Below are 18,957 nucleotides of genomic sequence, written 5' to 3' on the forward strand. Positions count from 1 at the left end.
AGAGAGAGGGAAATCAGTCAGGGTTCCTGCTCTTGATCACTGTCCAGTGACTCCTGGGTTAGAGAGAGAGAGAGAGGGAAATCAGCCAGGGTTCCTGCTCCTGATTACTGTCCAGTGACCCCTGGGTTAAAGAGAGAGAGGGGGAAATCAGCCAGGGTTCCTGCTCCTGATCACTGTCCAGTGACCCCTGGGTTAAAGAGAGAGAGGGGGAAGTCAGCCAGGGTTCCTGCTCCTGATCACTGTCCAGTGACCCCTGGGTTAGAGAGAGAGAGGGGGAAATCAGTCAGGGTTCCTGCTCTTGATCACTGTCCAGTGACTCCTGGGTTAGAGAGAGAGAGAGGGGGGAAATCAGCCAGGGTTCCTGCTCCTGATCACTGTCCAGTGACTCCTGGGTTAGAGAGAGAGAGGAAATCAGCCAGGGTTTCTGCTCCTGATCAATGTCCAGTGACCCCTGGGTTAGAGAGAGAGAGAGGGGAAATCAGCCAGGGTTCCTGCTCCTGATCACTGTCCAGTGACCCCTGGGTTAGAGAGAGAGAGAGAGGGGAAATCAGCCAGGGTTCCTGCTCCTGATCACTGTCCAGTGACCCCTGGGTTAGAGAGAGAGAGTGAGGGAAATCAGCCAGGGTTCCTGCTCCTGATCACTGGTCCAGTGACCCCTGGGTTAGAGAGAGAGAGAGAGGGAAATCAGCCAGGGTTCCTGCTCCTGATCACTGTCCAGTGACTCCTGGGTTAGAGAGAGAGAGAGGGGGGGAAATCAGCCAGGGTTCCTGCTCCTGATCACTGTCCAGTGACCCCTGGGTTAGAGAGAGAGAGAGGGGAAATCAGTCAGGGTTCCTGCTCTTGATCACTGTCCAGTGACTCCTGGGTTAGAGAGAGAGAGAGAGGGGGGAAATCAGCCAGGGTTCCTGTTCCTGATCACTGTCCAGTGACCCCTGGGTTAAAGAGAGAGAGGGGGAAATCAGCCAGGGTTCCTGCTCCTGATCACTGTCCAGTGACCCCTGGGGTTAGAGAGAGAGAGAGGGAAATCAGTCAGGGTTCCTGCTCTTGATCACTGTCCAGTGACTCCTGGGTTAGAGAGAGAGAGAGAGGGGGGAAATCAGCCAGGGTTCCTGTTCCTGATCACTGTCCAGTGACCCCTGGGTTAGAGAGAGAGAGAGGGAAATCAGCCAGGGTTCCTGCTCCTGATCACTGTCCAGTGAACCCTGGGTTAGAGAGAGAGAGAGGGGAAATCAGTCAGGGTTCCTGCTCCTGATCACTGTCCAGTGACCCCTGGGTTAGAGAGAGAGAGAGAGAGAGGGGAAATCAGCCAGGGTTCCTGCTCCTGATCACTGTCCAGTGACCCCTGGGTTAGAGAGAGAGAGAGGGAAATCAGCCAGGGTTCCTGCTCCTGATCACTGTCCAGTGACCCCTGGGTTAGAGAGAGAGAGGGGAAATCAGCCAGGGTTCCTGCTCCTGATCATTGTCCAGTGACCCCTGGGTTAGAGAGAGAGAGAGGGAAATCAGTCAGGGTTTCTGCTCCTGATCAATGTCCAGTGACCCCTGGGTTAGAGAGAGAGAGGGGGGAAATCAGCCAGGGTTCCTGCTCCTGATCACTGTCCAGTGACCCCTGGGTTAGAGAGAGAGAGAGAGGGGAAATCAGCCAGGGTTCCTGCTCCTGATCACTGTCCAGTGACCCCTGGGTTAGAGAGAGAGAGTGAGGGAAATCAGCCAGGGTTCCTGCTCCTGATCACTGTCCAGTGACTCCTGGGTTAGAGAGAGAGAGAGGGAAATCAGCCAGGGTTCCTGCTCCTGATCACTGTCCAGTGAACCCTGGGTTAGAGAGAGAGAGAGGGGAAATCAGTCAGGGTTCCTGCTCCTGATCACTGTCCAGTGACCCCTGGGTTAGAGAGAGAGAGAGAGAGAGGGGAAATCAGCCAGGGTTCCTGCTCCTGATCACTGTCCAGTGACCCCTGGGTTAGAGAGAGAGAGAGGGAAATCAGCCAGGGTTCCTGCTCCTGATCACTGTCCAGTGACTCCTGGGTTAGAGAGAGAGAGAGGGAAATCAGCCAGGGTTCCTGCTCCTGATCACTGTCCAGTGACCCCTGGGTTCGAGAGAGAGAGAGGGAAATCAGTCAGGGTTCCTGCTCTTGATCACTGTCCAGTGACTGCTGGGTTAGAGAGAGAGAGAGAGGGGGGAAATCAGCCAGGGTTCCTGTTCCTGATCACTGTCCAGTGACCCCTGGGTTAAAGAGAGAGAGGGGGAAATCAGCCAGGGTTCCTGCTCCTGATCACTGTCCAGTGACCCCTGGGTTAGAGAGAGAGAGGGAAATCAGTCAGGGTTCCTGCTCCTGATCACTGTCCAGTGACCCCTGGGTTAGAGAGAGAGAGAGAGAGGGGGAAATCAGCGAGGGTTCCTGCTCCTGATCACTGTCCAGTGACCCCTGGGTTAGAGAGAGAGAGAGAGGGAAATCAGCCAGGGTTCCTGCTCCTGATTACATTCCAGTGACCCCTGGGTTAGAGAGAGAGAGGAGGAAATCAGTCAGGGTTCCTGCTCCTGATTACTGTCCAGTGACCCCTGGGTTAAAGAGAGAGAGGGGGAAATCAGCCAGGGTTCCTGCTCCTGATCACTGTCCAGTGACCCCTGGGTTCGAGAGAGAGAGAGGGGAAATCAGCCAGGGTTCCTGCTCCTGATCACTGTCCAGTGACCCCTGGGTTAGAGAGAGAGAGAGGGAAATCAGTCAGGGTTCCTGATCACTGTCCAGTGACCCCTGGATTAGAGAGAGAGAGAGGGGAAATCAGCCAGGGTTCCTGCTCCTGATCACTGTCCAGTGACCCCTGGGTTAGAGAGAGAGAGAGAGGGAAAGCAGTCAGGGTTCCTGCTCCTGATCACTGTCCAGTGACCCCTGGGTTAGAGAGAGAGAGAGGGGAAATCAGCCAGGGTTCCTGCTCCTGATCACTGTCCAGTGACCTCTGGGTTAGAGAGAGGGGAAATCAGCCAGGGTTCCTGCTCCTGATCACTGTCCAGTGACCCCTGGGTTAGAGAGAGAGAGAGAGGGAAATCAGCCAGGGTTCCTGCTCCTGATCACTGTCCAGTGACTCCTGGGTTAGAGAGAGAGAGGAAATCAGCCAGGGTTTCTGCTCCTGATCACTGTCCAGTGACCCCTGGGTTAGAGAGAGAGAGGGGGGAATTCAGCCAGGGTTTCTGCTCCTGATCAATGTCCAGTGACCCCTGGGTTTGAGAGAGAGAGGGGGGAAATCAGCCAGGGTTCCTGCTCCTGATCACTGTCCAGTGACCCCTGGGTTAGAGAGAGAGAGAGAGGGGAAATCAGCCAGGGTTCCTGCTCCTGATCACTGTCCAGTGACCCCTGGGTTAGAGAGAGAGAGTGAGGGAAATCAGCCAGGGTTCCTGCTCCTGATCACTGTCCAGTGACTCCTGGGTTAGAGAGAGAGAGAGGGAAATCAGCCAGGGTTCCTGCTCCTGATCACTGTCCAGTGAACCCTGGGTTAGAGAGAGAGAGAGGGGAAATCAGTCAGGGTTCCTGCTCCTGATCACTGTCCAGTGACCCCTGGGTTAGAGAGAGAGGGGAAATCAGCCAGGGTTCCTGCTCCTGATCACTGTCCAGTGACCCCTGGGTTAGAGAGAGAGAGAGGGAAATCAGCCAGGGTTCCTGCTCCTGATCACTGTCCAGTGACCCCTGGGTTAGAGAGAGAGAGGGGAAATCAGCCAGGGTTCCTGCTCCTGATCATTGTCCAGTGACCCCTGGGTTAGAGAGAGAGGGAAATCAGCCTGGGTTCCTGCTCCTGATCACTGTCCAGTGACCCCTGGGTTAGAGAGAGAGAGAGGGGAAATCAGCCAGGGTTCCTGCTCCTGATCACTGTCCAGTGACCCCTGGGTTAGAGAGAGAGAGAGAGGGGAAATCAGCCTGGGTTCCTGCTCCTGATCACTGTCCAGTGAACCCTGGGTTAGAGAGAGAGAGAGGGGAAATCAGCCAGGGTTCCTGCTCCTGATCACTGTCCAGTGACCCCTGGGTTAGAGAGAGAGGGAAATCAGCCTGGGTTCCTGCTCCTGATCACTGTCCAGTGACCCCTGGGTTAGAGAGAGAGAGAGGGGAAATCAGCCAGGGTTCCTGCTCCTGATCACTGTCCAGTGACCCCTGGGTTAGAGAGAGAGAGAGGGGAAATCAGCCAGGGTTCCTGCTCCTGATCACTGTCCAGTGACCCCTGGGTTAGAGAGAGAGAGAGGGGAAATCAGCCAGGGTTCCTGCTCCTGATCACTGTCCAGTGAACCCTGGGTTAGAGAGAGAGAGAGGGGAAATCAGCCAGGGTTCCTGCTCCTGATCACTGTCCAGTGACCCCTGGGTTAGAGAGAGAGGGAAATCAGTCAGGGTTCCTGCTCTTGATCACTGTCCAGTGACTCCTGGGTTCGAGAGAGAGAGAGGGGGGAAATCAGCCAGGGTTCCTGCTCCTGATCACTGTCCAGTGACCCCTGGGTTAGAGAGAGAGAGGGAAATCAGCCAGGGTTCCTGCTCCTGATCACTGTCCAGTGACCCCTGGGTTAGAGAGAGAGAGAGGGAAATCAGTCAGGGTTCCTGCTCTTGATCACTGTCCAGTGACTCCTGGGTTGGAGAGAGAGAGAGAGAGGGGAGAAATCAGCCAGGGTTCCTGTTCCTGATCACTGTCCAGTGACCCCTGGGTTAAAGAGAGAGAGGGGGAAATCAACCAGGGTTCCTGCTCCTGATCACTGTCCAGTGACCCCTGGGTTAGAGAGAGAGAGAGAGAGGGAAATCAGTCAGGGTTCCTGCTCCTGATCACTGTCCAATGACCCCTGGGTTAGAGAGAGAGAGAGAGAGGGGGAAATCAGCCAGGGTTCCTGCTCCTGATCACTGTCCAGTGACCCCTGGGTTAGAGAGAGAGAGAGGGGGAAATCAGTCAGGGTTCCTGCTCCTGATCACTGTCCAGTGAACCCTGGGTTAGAGAGAGAGAGAGGGGAAATCAGTCAGGGTTCCTGCTCCTGATCACTGTCCAGTAACCCCTGGATTAGAGAGAGAGAGAGAGGGGAAATCAGCCAGGGTTCCTGCTCCTGATCACTGTCCAGTGACCCCTGGGTTAGAGAGAGAGAGAGGGAAATCAGTCAGGGTTCCTGATCACTGTCCAGTGACCCCTGGATTAGAGAGAGAGAGAGGGGAAATCAGCCAGGGCTCCTGCTCCTGATCACTGTCCAGTGACCCCTGGGTTAGAGAGAGAGAGAGGGAAATCAGTCAGGGTTCCTGCTCTTGATCACTGTCCAGTGACCCCTGGGTTAGAGAGAGAGAGAGAGGGGAGAAATCAGCCAGGGTTCCTGTTCCTGATCACTGTCCAGTGACCTCTGGGTTAGAGAGAGAGGGGGGAAATCAGCCAGGGTTCCTGCTCCTGATCACTGTCCAGTGACCCCTGGGTTAGAGAGAGAGAGAGAGAGGGAAATCAGTCAGGGTTCCTGCTCCTGGTCACTGTCCAGTGACCCCTGGGTTAGAGAGAGAGAGAGAGAGGGGGAAATCAGCGAGGGTTCCTGCTCCTGATCACTGTCCAGTGACCCCTGGGTTAGAGAGAGAGAGAGGGGGAAATCAGCCAGGGTTCCTGCTCCTGATCACTGTCCAGTGACACCTGGGTTAGAGAGAGAGAGGAGGAAATCAGTCAGGGTTCCTGCTCCTGATCACTGTCCAGTGACTCCTGGGTTAGAGAGAGAGAGAGAGGGAAATCAGCCAGGGTTCCTGCTCCTGATTACTGTCCAGTGACCCCTGGGTTAAAGAGAGAGAGGGGGAAATCAGCCAGGGTTCCTGCTCCTGATCACTGTCCAGTGACCCCTGGGTTAAAGAGAGAGAGGGGGAAGTCAGCCAGGGTTCCTGCTCCTGATCACTGTCCAGTGACCCCTGGGTTAGAGAGAGAGAGGGGGAAATCAGTCAGGGTTCCTGCTCTTGATCACTGTCCAGTGACTCCTGGGTTAGAGAGAGAGAGAGGGGGGAAATCAGCCAGGGTTCCTGCTCCTGATCACTGTCCAGTGACCCCTGGGTTAGAGAGAGAGAGAGGGAAATCAGTCAGGGTTCCTGCTCTTGATCACTGTCCAGTGACTCCTGGGTTAGAGAGAGAGAGAGAGAGGGGGGAAATCAGCCAGGGTTCCTGTTCCTGATCACTGTCCAGTGACCCCTGGGTTAAAGAGAGAGAGGGGGAAATCAGCCAGGGTTCCTGCTCCTGATCACTGTCCAGTGACCCCTGGGTTAGAGAGAGAGGGAAATCAGTCAGGGTTCCTGCTCCTGATCACTGTCCAGTGACCCCTGGGTTAGAGAGAGAGAGAGAGAGGGGGAAATCAGCGAGGGTTCCTGCTCCTGATCACTGTCCAGTGACCCCTGGGTTAGAGAGAGAGAGAGAAATCAGCCAGGGTTCCTGCTCCTGATTACTGTCCAGTGACCCCTGGGTTAGAGAGAGAGAGGAGGAATTCAGTCAGGGTTCCTGCTCCTGATCACTGTCCAGTGACTCCTGGGTTAGAGAGAGAGAGAGGGAAATCAGCCAGGGTTCCTGCTCCTGATCACTGTCCAGTGAACCCTGGGTTAGAGAGAGAGAGAGGGGAAATCAGTCAGGGTTCCTGCTCCTGATCACTGTCCAGTAACCCCTGGATTAGAGAGAGAGAGAGAGGGGAAATCAGCCAGGGTTCCTGCTCCTGATCACTGTCCAGTGACCCCTGGGTTAGAGAGAGAGAGAGGGAAATCAGTCAGGGTTCCTGATCACTGTCCAGTGACCCCTGGATTAGAGAGAGAGAGAGGGGAAATCAGCCAGGGTTCCTGCTCCTGATCACTGTCCAGTGACCCCTGGGTTAGAGAGAGAGAGAGGGGAAAGCAGTCAGGGTTCCTGCTCCTGATCACTGTCCAGTGACCCCTGGGTTAGAGAGAGAGAGAGGGAAATCAGCCAGGATTCCTGCTCCTGGTCACTGTCCAGTGAACCCTGGGTTAGAGAGAGAGAGGGGGGAAATCAGCCAGGGTTCCTGCTCCTGATCACTGTCCAGTGACCCCTGGGTTAGAGAGAGAGAGAGGGGAAATCAGCCAGGGTTCCTGCTCCTGATCACTGTCCAGTGAACCCTGGGTTAGAGAGAGAGAGAGGGGAAATCAGTCAGGGTTCCTGCTCCTGATCACTGTCCAGTGACCCCTGGGTTAGAGAGAGAGAGGGGAAATCAGCCAGGGTTCCTGCTCCTGATCACTGTCCAGTGACCCCTGGGTTAGAGAGAGAGGGAAATCAGCCTGGGTTCCTGCTCCTGATCACTGTCCAGTGACCCCTGGGTTCGAGAGAGAGAGAGGGGAAATCAGCCAGGGTTCCTGCTCCTGATCACTGTCCAGTGACCCCTGGGTTAGAGAGAGAGAGAGAGGGAAATCAGCCAGGGTTCCTGCTCCTGATCACTGTCCAGTGACCCCTGGGTTAGAGAGAGAGAGAGAGAGGGGAAATCAGCCAGGGTTCCTGCTCCTGATCACTGTCCAGTGACCCCTGGGTTAGAGAGAGAGAGAGGGGGGAAATCAGTCAGGGTTCCTGCTCCTGATCACTGTCCAGTGACCCCTGGGTTAGAGAGAGAGAGAGGGGGAAATCAGCCAGGGTTCCTGCTCCTGATCACTGTCCAGTGACCCCTGGGTTAGAGAGAGGGGAAATCAGCCAGGGTTCCTGCTCCTGATCACTGTCCAGTGACCCCTGGGTTAGAGAGAGAGAGAGGGGGGGAAATCAGCCAGGGTTCCTGCTCCTGATCACTGTCCAGTGACCCCTGGGTTAGAGAGAGAGAGGGGGGGAAATCAGCCAGGGTTCCTGCTCCTGATCACTGTCCAGTGACCCCTGGGTTAGAGAGAGAGAGAGAGAGGGAAATCAGTCAGGGTTCCTGCTCCTGATCACTGTCCAGTGACTCCTGGGTTAGAGAGAGAGAGAGAGGGAAATCAGTCAGGGTTCCTGCTCCTGATCACTGTCCAGTGACCCCTGGGTTAGAGAGAGAGAGGGAAATCAGTCAGGGTTCCTGCTCCTGATCACTGTCCAGTGACCCCTGGGTTAGAGAGAGAGAGAGAGGGGGGAAATCAGTCAGGGTTCCTGCTCCTGATCACTGTCCAGTGACCCCTGGGTTAGAGAGAGAGTGAGAGGGAAATCAGTCAGGGTTCCTGCTCCTGATCACTGTCCAGTGACCCCTGGGTTAGAGAGAGAGAGGGAAATCAGTCAGGGTTCCTGCTCCTGATCACTGTCCAGTGACGCCTGGGTTAGAGAGAGAGAGAGAGGGAAATCAGTCAGGGTTCCTGCTCCTGATCACTGTCCAGTGACTCCTGGGTTAGAGAGAGAGAGAGAGGGAAATCAGTCAGGGTTCCTGCTCCTGATCACTGTCCAGTGACCCCTGGGTTAGAGAGAGAGAGGGAAATCAGTCAGGGTTCCTGCTCCTGATCACTGTCCAGTGACCCCTGGGTTAGAGAGAGAGAGAGAGGGGGGAAATCAGTCAGGGTTCCTGCTCCTGATCACTGTCCAGTGACCCCTGGGTTAGAGAGAGAGTGAGAGGGAAATCAGTCAGGGTTCCTGCTCCTGATCACTGTCCAGTGACCCCTGGGTTAGAGAGAGAGAGAGAGGGAAATCAGTCAGGGTTCCTGCTCCTGATCACTGTCCAGTGACTCCTGGGTTAGAGAGAGAGAGAGAGGGAAATCAGTCAGGGTTCCTGCTCCTGATCACTGTCCAGTGACCCCTGGGTTAGAGAGAGAGAGGGAAATCAGTCAGGGTTCCTGCTCCTGATCACTGTCCAGTGACCCCTGGGTTAGAGAGAGAGAGAGAGGGGGGAAATCAGTCAGGGTTCCTGCTCCTGATCACTGTCCAGTGACCCCTGGGTTAGAGAGAGAGTGAGAGGGAAATCAGTCAGGGTTCCTGCTCCTGATCACTGTCCAGTGACCCCTGGGTTAGAGAGAGAGAGAGAGGGAAATCAGTCAGGGTTCCTGCTCCTGATCACTGTCCAGTGACCCCTGGGTTAGAGAGAGAGTGAGAGGGAAATCAGTCAGGGTTCCTGCTCCTGATCACTGTCCAGTGACCCCTGGGTTAGAGAGAGAGAGGGAAATCAGTCAGGGTTCCTGCTCCTGATCACTGTCCAGTGACCCCTGGGTTAGAGAGAGAGAGAGAGGGAAATCAGCCAGGGTTCCTGCTCCTGATCACTGTCCAGTGACGCCTGGGTTAGAGAGAGAGAGAGAGAGAGGGGAAATCAGCCAGGGTTCCTGCTCCTGATCACTGTCCAGTGACCCCTGGGTTAGAGAGAGAGAGGGAAATCAGCCAGGGTTCCTGCTCCTGATCACTGTCCAGTGACCCCTGGGTTCGAGAGAGGGGAAATCAGCCAGGGTTCCTGCTCCTGATCACTGTCCAGTGACCCCTGGTTTAGAGAGAGAGAGAGTGAGAGGGAAATCAGTCAGGGTTCCTGCTCCTGATCACTGTCCAGTGACCCCTGGGTTAGAGAGAGAGAGGGGGAAATCAGCCAGGGTTCCTGCTCCTGTTCACTGTCCAGTGACCCCTGGGTTAGAGAGAGGGAGAGAGGGGAAATCAGCCAGGGTTCCTGCTGTAAAATCTGAACTCTATAATGTAGCCCCCACCTGCCCCAGTGTCGATGCCTGTACTTAGGAGTGCTGTATGCATTGTTGAAGGCCGGTGCAGCCGATTGCTAACATTTTCGTTTCTGCTTTGTTGTTAGATTCCTGATGAAGTGTTTGGACTCTCATGGTGATGACTACCGATCGGCCCAGCTCACGATCCTGCTCGAGGTAACTCGCTGTCCTTCATCATTCTGTCCAGCCATTACAAACCAGACGCAGACGTTGTGTCTCCTGATAGCATCTGTCAAACGCCCTCTTGAGGATTTTACGGGTTTCAATGAGATCACCTCTCATTCCTCTAAACCCCAGGGAATGTTGGCCCATTCTATCCAACCACTCCTCGAAGGAAGCCCCGACCTAGCCCCCGTCATCCCAGGAATCAGTCCAATGAACCGTCACTGCACCCTCCCAATGTCGTGTGGCAGCCTGATCAGGTACTGACCCCTGACCCCAGAATACTGAGTCCAGTTCCGGTCAGCTCCTGACCTCTTGACCCCCTCCCCCCCTTCACAGTACTCTGTCCAGTTTCGCCCAGATTGCGAGATCCACATTCTCCCCACTCTGGGTAAAGAAGTTTCCCCTGAAATCCCCCCCCCCCCCACCCCGTTGGATTTATTCGCGACTGGCTTACATTGATGGCCCCTGGTGACTCTTTAAGGGGGCGCCAGTTAGCTGCGTGAAGGGGATGGGCCGAGTGGCCTGTTTCTGTGCCGTAAATCCCATCTAATTCTATAAATGGCTGTTAAAACCTACCTCTTTGACCAGCTTTTCGTCACTTGTAGCTCCTAGCTGCAGATCGTGTACTCCTGCGAAACGTCTTGGCACGTTTTTCTGCATTAAGGGCGCTATGTATTTATAACCGCAACACTTATCAATAACAACTCACCTTTCTATAGCGCCATGACCACTGTAAAACGACCCGAGGTACTTCACAGGAGTGTTAACCGAACAGAATTTAACGCCATGCCAAGTAAGGAGATATTAGAGACAGGTGGGGAAAAGGTCGGTCAAAGAGGGAGGGCTGGAGGATGTTACGGAGATAGGGAGGAGGGGGTGAGGGGCCATGGAGGATGAGAATTGTAGAGGCTGGAGGAGGTTACAGAGATAGGGAGGCGAGGGGCCACGGAGGGATTTGAACAGGAGGATGAGAATTGTAGGGGCAGGAGGAGGTTATAGAGATAGGGAGGGAGGGGGCGAGGGGTCACGGAGGGATTTGAACAGGAGGATGAGAATTGTAGGGGCTGGAGGAGGTTATAGAGATAGGGAGTGAGGGGCCATGGAGGGATTTGAACAGGAGGATGAGAATTGTAGGGGCTGGAGGAGGTTATAGAGATAGGGAGGGAGGGTGGGCAAGGGGCCATGGAGAGATTGAACAGGAGGATGAGAATTGTAGGGACTGGAGGAGGTTACAGAGGTAGAGAGGGGGGTGAGGGGCCATGGAGGGATTTGGACTGGAGGAGGAGAATTGTAAAATTGAGGCTTTGCGGACCGGGAGCCAGTGAGCACAGGGAGGGGTTGAGGGACGAATGGTGCGAGTTAGGACAGGGTACGTGGGTGGGGGGCGGGAGTTGTGCAGCAGGAGTTTCGGATGAGCCAAAGTTTACAGAGGGTGGGAGTTGGGAGGCCAGCAGGACGAGGGTTCCGGCAGCAGATCAGCTGTGACAGACAGCGTTACGGAGGTGGAACTTGGCCGCCTTAGTGATGAGGTGGACATAAGAGTTCATCTTGGGGTCAAATAGGAGGCCGAGATTGTGAACTGTGTGGTTCAGCCTCGGACTGCGGTCAGGGAGAGGGATGGAATCTGTAGCGAGGGAACGGAGTTTGAGGTGGGGAGCGAGGGCAGTGGCTTTTATCTTCCCACTATTCAGTTGGAAAAAGAATCCGCTCATCCAGGACTGGATGTCAGACAGGCGAGGTGACTCTGCTCACTGTTTTAATGAATACTCAGAGCCCATTCACACTCATTTCCACAGATAGCATTTCACTGAGAGGTTATTCTGTCTTGACAGGATGAGGGCATCCATGGGGACGACACCCTGCTGGGTGACAACGCCCAAAGCGCCCTGCTGGAGGGCGAGGACGTCCAGGCCTCCAAGTCTCGGCCGCTGGGTTCGCAGGGGTCACAGGGGTCAGACAGCCCCCTGCCCGGCGAAGGAGGTAGTGCCAAGAGGAAAAGGATCAAGGAAGAGAGGGAGGCTCAGTCCTCCAAGAGGCATTCAAGTCCCTTCTACATTCTCGGACACGACCAGATCAAACAGGTACCACAACACACCCTTGTGCACATATTGAAGGGATGGAGGAGGGAAGGGGGGAAGTGAACAGGAGGAGTGAATAGGAAGGGGTTTTGGGTCCATTGGGATTGTGTACAGTGGGGGTGAACGGGAAGCGGTTTGGGTCCATTGGGATTGTGTACAGTGGGAGTGAACGGGAAGGAGTTTGGGTCCATTGGGATTGTGTGCAGTGGGAGTGAACGGGAAGGGGTTTGTGTCCATTGGGATTGTGTACGGTGGGAGTGAATGGGAAGGGGTTTGGGATTGTGTACGGTGGGAGTGAGCGGAAGGAGTTTGGGTCCATTGGGATTGTGTACAGTGGGAGTGAACAGGAAGCGGTTTGGGTCCATTGGGATTGTGTACAGTGGGAGTGAACGGGAAGGGGTTTGTGTCCATTGGGATTGTGTACGGTGGGAGTGAACGGGAAGGGGTTTGGGCCCATTGGGATTATGTACGGTGGGAGTGAGTTTGGGTCCATTGGGATTGTGTACGGTGGGAGTGAGCGGAAGGAGTTTGGGTCCATTGGGATTGTGTACAGTGGGAGTGAGCGGAAGGAGTTTAGGTGCATTGGGATTTTGTACAGTGGGAGTGAGCGGAAGGAGTTTGGGTCCATTGGGATTGTGTGCGATGGGAGTGAACAGGAAGTGGTTTGGGTCCATTGGGATTGTGTACAGTGGGAGTGAACGGGAAGGGGTTTGTGTCCATTGGGATTGTGTACGGTGGGAGTGAACGGGAAGGGGTTTGGGCCCATTGGGATTGTGTACGGTGGGAGTGAGCGGAAGGAGTTTGGGTCCATTGGGATTGTGTACGGTGGGAGTGAGTTTGGGTCCATTGGGATTGTGTACGGTGGGAGTGAGCGGAAGGAGTTTGGGTCCATTGGGATTGTGTACAGTGGGAGTGAGCGGAAGGAGTTTAGGTGCATTGGGATTTTGTACAGTGGGAGTGAGCGGAAGGAGTTTGGGTCCATTGGGATTGTGTGCGATGGGAGTGAACAGGAAGCGGTTTGGGTCCATTGGGATTGTGTACAGTGGGAGTGAACGGGAAGGGGTTTGTGTCCATTGGGATTGTGTACGGTGGGAGTGAACGGGAAGGGGTTTGGGTCCATTGGGATTGTGTACGGTGGGAGTGAATGGGAAGGGGTTTGGGTCCATTGGGATTGTGTACAGTGGGAGTGAACGGGAAGGGGTTTGGGTCCATTGGGATTGTGTACGGTGGGAGTGAATGGGAAGGGGTTTGGGTCCATTGGGATTGTGTACAGTGGGAATGAACGGGAAGGGGTTTGGGTCCATTGGGATTGTGTGCGGTGGGAGTGAGCGGAAGGAGGTTGGGTGCACTGGGATTGTGTACGGTGGGAGTGAACGGGAAGGGGTTTGGGCCCATTGGGATTGTGTAGTGGGAGTGAACGGGAAGGGGTATGGGTCCATTGGGATTGTGTACAGTGGGAGTGAGTGGAAGGAATTTGGGTCCATTGGGATTTTGTACAGTGGGAGTGAACAGGAAGCGGTTTGGGTCCATTGGGATTGTGTACAGTGGGAGTGAACGGGAAGGGGTTTGTGTCCATTGGGATTGTGTACGGTGGGAGTGAACGGGAAGGGGTTTGGGCCCATTGGGATTGTGTACAGTGGGAGTGAACGGAAGGAGTTTAGGTGCATTAGGATTTTGTACAGTGGGAGTGAGCGGAAGGAGTTTGGGTCCATTGGGATTGTGTGCGATGGGAGTGAACAGGAAGCGGTTTGGGTCCATTGGGATTGTGTACAGTGGGAGTGAACGGGAAGGGGTTTGTGTCCATTGGGATTGTGTACGGTGGGAGTGAACGGGAAGGGGTTTGGGTCCATTGGGATTGTGTACGGTGGGAGTGAATGGGAAGGGGTTTGGGTCCATTGGGATTGTGTACAGTGGGAGTGAACGGGAAGGGGTTTGGGTCCATTGGGATTGTGTGTGGTGGGAGTGAACGGGAAGGGGTTTGGGCCCATTGGGATTGTGTAGTGGGAGTGAGCGGAAGGAGTTTGGGTCCATTGGGATTGTGTACGGTGGGAGTGAACGGGAAGGGGTTTGTGTCCATTGGGATTGTGTACAGTGGGAATGAACGGGAAGGGGTTTGGGTCCATTGGGATTGTGTGCGGTGGGAGTGAGCGGAAGGAGGTTGGGTGCACTGGGATTGTGTACGGTGGGAGTGAACGGGAAGGGGTTTGGGCCCATTGGGATTGTGTAGTGGGAGTGAACGGGAAGGGGTATGGGTCCATTGGGATTGTGTACAGTGGGAGTGAGTGGAAGGAATTTGGGTCCATTGGGATTTTGTACAGTGGGAGTGAGCGGAAGGAGTTTGGGTCCATTGGGATTGTGTGCGGTGGGAGTGAACAGGAAGCGGTTTGGGTCCATTGGGATTGTGTACGGTGGGAGTGAACGGGAAGGGGGTTGGGTCCATTGGGATTGTGTACAGTGGGAGTGAGCGGAAGGAGTTTGGGTCCATTGGGATTGTGTGTGGTGGGAGTGAACAGGAAGCGGTTTGGGTCCATTGGGATTGTGTCCGGTGGGAGTGAACGGGAAGGGGGTTGGGTCCATTGGGATTTTATACGTTGGGAGCGAACGGGAAGGGGTTTGGGTCCATTGGGATTTTATACGGTGGGAGCGAATGGGAAGGGGTTTGGGTCCATTGGGATTGAGTACAGTGGGAGTGAACGGGAAGGGGTTTGGGTCCATGGGATCGTGTATGGTGGGAGTGAACGGGAAGGGCTTCGGGTCCATTGGGATTGTGTACGGTGGTAGTGAACGGGAAGGAGTTTGGGTCCATTGGGAATGTGTGCGGTGGGAGTGAACGGGAAGGTGTTCGGGTCCATTGGGATTTTATACGGTGGGAGCGAACGGGAAGGGTTTTGGGTCCATTGGGATTGTGTACAGTAGGAGTGAATGGGAAGGGGTTTAGGTCCATTGGGATTGTGTATTTTGGGAGTGAATGGGTAGGGGTTCGGGTCCATTGGGATTGTGTACGGTGGGAGTGAACGGGAAGGGGTTTGAGTCCATTGGGATGGTGTACAGTGGGAGTGAACGGGAAGGTGTTCGGGTCCATTGGGATTTTATACGGTGGGAGCGAACGGGAAGGGTTTTGGGTCCATTGGGATTGTGTACAGTAGGAGTGAATGGGAAGGGGTTTAGGTCCATTGGGATTGTGTATTTTGGGAGTGAATGGGTAGGGGTTCGGGTCCATTGGGATTGTGTACGGTGGGAGTGAACGGGAAGGGGTTTGAGTCCATTGGGATTGTGTACAGTGGGAGCGAACGGGAAGGGTTTTGGGTCCATTGGGATTGTGTACAGTAGGAGTGAATGGGAAGGGGTTTCGGTCCATTGGGATTGTGTATTTTGGGAGTGAATGGGTAGGGGTTCGGGTCCATTGGGATTGTGTACGGTGGGAGTGAACGGGAAGGGGTTTGAGTCCATTGGGATTGTGTACAGTGGGAGCGAACGGGAAGGGTTTTGGGTCCATTGGGATTGTGTACAGTAGGAGTGAATGGGAAGGGGTTTAGGTCCATTGGGATTGTGTATTTTGGGAGTGAATGGGTAGGGGTTCGGGTCCATTGGGATTGTGTACGGTGGGAGTGAACGGGAAGGGGTTTGAGTCCATTGGGATTGTGTACAGTGGGAGCGAACGGGAAGGGTTTTGGGTCCATTGGGATTGTGTACAGTAGGAGTGAATGGGAAGTGGTTTCGGTCCATTGGGATTGTGTATTTTGGGAGTGAACGGGTAGGGGTTCGGGTCCATTGGGATTGTGTACGGTGGGAGTGAATGGGAAGGAGTTCGGGTCCATTGGGAATGTGTGCAGTGGGAGTGAACGGCAACGGGTTTGGGTCCATTGGGATTGTGTACAGTGGGTGTGAACGGGAAGGTGTTCGGGTCCATTGGGATTTTATACGGTGGGAGCGAACGGGAAGGGTTTTGGGTCCATTGGGATTGTGTAGTGGGAGTGAACGGGAAGGGGTTTGGGTCCTTTGGGATTGTGTACAGTGGGAGCGAATGGGAAGGGGTTCTGGTCCATTGGGATTGTGTAGTGGGAGTGAATGGGAAGGGGTTTGGGTCCTTTGGGATTGTGTACATTTCTTGTTAAAGGCCCGACGTTGTTCCTTTTCATTCTTCACCCCGCCCCTCACAGGAATGCAGCGATGAGGAGATGTCACCTCCAGATGTGACCGAGCCTCTTGCCCAAGTGTGGAACCCCAGTAGCCCCGAGGAGAAGGCGGGGTACAGCGACTACCCAAGTCCGGCAGTGTACCCAGAGTTTGACTGAGCTCTGTGCGCATCTCAGAGTCCTGGAGGAAGAGGAGGAGGAGGGGAGGAAGAGGGGGAGGAGAGGAGGGCAGTACTGAACATTGGCTTTCAGCCATTCCGTGCCATCCTCTTACTCTGCCTCTGAACTGGGTTGCGGGGCGGCCCAGGGAGGGAGCCTCAGATTGCAACTCGGAAAGCGCCTGTGGAGAATCAACGCTGTGACCGATTCACACCGCACGCACCCCTAAAATAAAAGAGGAATTATTCCAACCCAGCGTGATTCTTCCATCTCTCTTTCAGTTCATACCACTGCCCCTTCCCGATCTCTGTAACCTCCTCCAGCCCCTACAATTCTCATCTTCCTGTTCATGGCCCCCTCGCCCCTCCCTATCTCTGAAACCTCCTCCAGCCCCTAAAACCCGCCGAGATCTCTGCCCTCCTCCAATCCCGGCCTATTGAGCATCCCCCCTCCTCAATGCTCCGCCACTGGTGACCGTGCCTTCAGCAGCCCTAGGGCTCCCCCCCACCGAGCTCTGGAATTCCCTCCCTGAACCTCTCCGCTCTCTCTCTCTCTCTCCTTTGACACTGCTTAAAACCTCGCTCTTTGACCGAGCTATCCCTGATATGACCTGGTGTAAAATTGTATTGCTCCTGCTTTCTGAAGACAAGGCCGTCATATAAAAACAACTCGGCTTGTTGATCCAGAAAGAGGGGACCAGAGATTGGAAACCAAGGAACATCACAGGAAATTACGATCACGTCTGCTCAGTTCTGCAGTAGCAGCAAATTTATTGCTTTTTTTTAAAAATACATTTAATATAAATATCTTGGTTCAGGATCGAGCTCAAACTCAGTGATGTCCCTTCTCAAAGATTCTTCATCCATTCCAGACTAGGTCCAAGCTTATCACAAGGATGGGCTGGAATATCAGGCATATTCCCATTATCTCGCATGGGAACTGGATGGAAAACAACAGGGAAATTAAAGCAAGAATTGAGAATCAGATCGGTGAACATTGTGTGCTACCGAGCAGCAGCGATAGCGAGATGGGAGGGGTCGATGAGCAGAGGGTGTGAGTAAATCAGAGTGTTACAGTGAGGGGTGTGGGACATATCAGAGTGTTACAGTGAGGGGTGTGGGATATATCAAAGTGTTACAAGTGAGGGGTATGGGACATATCAGAGTGTTACAGTGAGGGGTGTGGGACATATCAAAGTGTTACAAGTGAGGGGTGTGGGACATATCAGAGTGTTACAGTGAGGGGTGTGGGATATATCAGAGTGCTACAGTGAGGGGTGTGGGATATATCAGAGTTTTACAGTGACGGGTGTGGGATATATCAGAGTGCTACAGTGAGGGGTGTGGGATATATCAGAGTGTTACAGTGAGGGGTGTGGGATATATCAAAGTGTTACAGTGAGGGGTGTGGGATATATCAGAGTGTTACAGTGAGGGGTGTGGGATATATCAGAGTATTACAGTGAGGGATGTGGGATATATCAGTGTTACAGTGAGGGGTGTGGGATATATCAGAGTGTTACAGTGAGGGGTGTGGGATATATCAAAGTGTTACAGTGAGGGGTGTAGGATATATCAGAGTGTTACAGTGAGGGGTGTGGGACATATCAGAGTGTTACAGTGAGGGGGGTAGGATATATCAGAGTGATACAGTGAGGGGTATGGGACATATCAGAGTGTTACAGTGAGGGGTGTGGGATATATCTGTTATAGTGAGGGGTGTGGGACATATCAAAGTGTTACAGTGAAGAGTGTGGGACATATCAGAGTGTTACAGTGAAGGGTAGGGGACATATCAAAGTGTTACAGTGAAGGGTGTGGGATATATCAGAGTGATACAGTGAGGGGTGTGGGATATATCAGTGTTACAGTGAAGGGTGTGGGATATATCAGAGTGTTACAGTGAGGGGTGTAGGATATATCAGAGTGTTACAGTGAAGGGTGTGGGACATATCAAAGTGTTGCAGTGAGGGGGGTAGGATATATCAGAGTGTTACAGTGAGGGGTGTGGGATATATCAGAGTGTTACAGTAAGGGGTGTGGGATATATCAGTGTTACAGTGAGGGGTGCGGGGTATATCAGAGAGTTACAGTGAGGGGTGTGGGATATATCAGTGTTACAGTGAGGGGTGTGGGGTATGTCAGAGTGTTACAGTGAGGGGTGCGGGATATATCAGTGTTACAGTGAGGGGTGTGGGATATATCAGTGTGTTACAGTGAGGGGTGTGGGATGTATCAGAGTGTTACAGTGAGGGGTGTGGGATATATCAGAGTGTTACAGTGAGGGGTGTGGGATATATCAGTGTTACAGTGAGGGGTGTGGGATATATCAGAGTGTTACAGTGAGGGGTGTGGGAAATATCAGAGTGTTACAGTGAGGGGTGTGGGAAATATCAGAGTGTTACAGTGAGGGGTGTGGGAAATATCAGAGTGTTACAGTGAGGGGTGTGGGATATATCAGAGTGTTACAGTGAGGGTTGTGGGATATATCAGTGTAACAGTGAGGGGTGTGGGATATATCAGAGTGTTACAGTGAGGGGTGTGGGATATATCAGAGTATTACAGTGAGGGGTGTGGGATATATCAGAGTATTACAGTGAGGGGTGTGGGATATATCAGAGTGTTACAGTGAGGGGTGTGGGATATATCAGAGTATTACAGTGAGGGGTGTGGGATATATCAGAGTGTTACAGTGAGGGGTGTGGGATATATCAGAGTGTTACAGTGAGGGGTGTGGGATATATCAGAGTGTGACAGTGAGGGGTGTGGGATATATCAGAGTGTTACAGTGAGGGGTGTGTCCGTCTTTGCCACACTTCTT

At 53.7% G+C, this 18,957-nt stretch overlaps 3 protein-coding genes across 17 annotated transcripts in view; 2 read left to right on the forward strand and 1 right to left on the reverse strand.

Moving 5' to 3' along the window:
• LOC137371796 (TCF3 fusion partner-like) overlaps nt 1-16,402 on the forward strand; it is a 75,833-nt gene extending 59,431 nt beyond the window's left edge. Inside the window, exons 3-5 of the mRNA XM_068034676.1 lie at nt 9,686-9,755; nt 11,597-11,845; nt 16,003-16,402. Of these exons, the coding sequence (XP_067890777.1) occupies nt 9,686-9,755; nt 11,597-11,845; nt 16,003-16,137 (454 nt within the window). The 3' untranslated portion in view covers nt 16,138-16,402. The remainder of the gene's footprint in view (nt 1-9,685; nt 9,756-11,596; nt 11,846-16,002) is intronic.
• Nucleotides 1-18,957, forward strand: part of gtdc1 (glycosyltransferase-like domain containing 1) — an 872,535-nt gene that overhangs the window by 331,076 nt on the left and 522,502 nt on the right. The window lies entirely within an intron of this gene.
• Nucleotides 16,884-18,957, reverse strand: part of LOC137371924 (NADH dehydrogenase [ubiquinone] 1 alpha subcomplex subunit 3-like) — a 61,518-nt gene continuing 59,444 nt past the window's right edge. Inside the window, exon 4 of the mRNA XM_068035001.1 lies at nt 16,884-17,076. Within this exon, the coding sequence (XP_067891102.1) occupies nt 16,985-17,076 (92 nt within the window). The 3' untranslated portion in view covers nt 16,884-16,984. The remainder of the gene's footprint in view (nt 17,077-18,957) is intronic.

The sequence above is a fragment of the Heterodontus francisci genome, chromosome 7 (assembly GCF_036365525.1).
Source record: "Heterodontus francisci isolate sHetFra1 chromosome 7, sHetFra1.hap1, whole genome shotgun sequence".
Lineage (NCBI taxonomy): Eukaryota > Metazoa > Chordata > Chondrichthyes > Heterodontiformes > Heterodontidae > Heterodontus > Heterodontus francisci.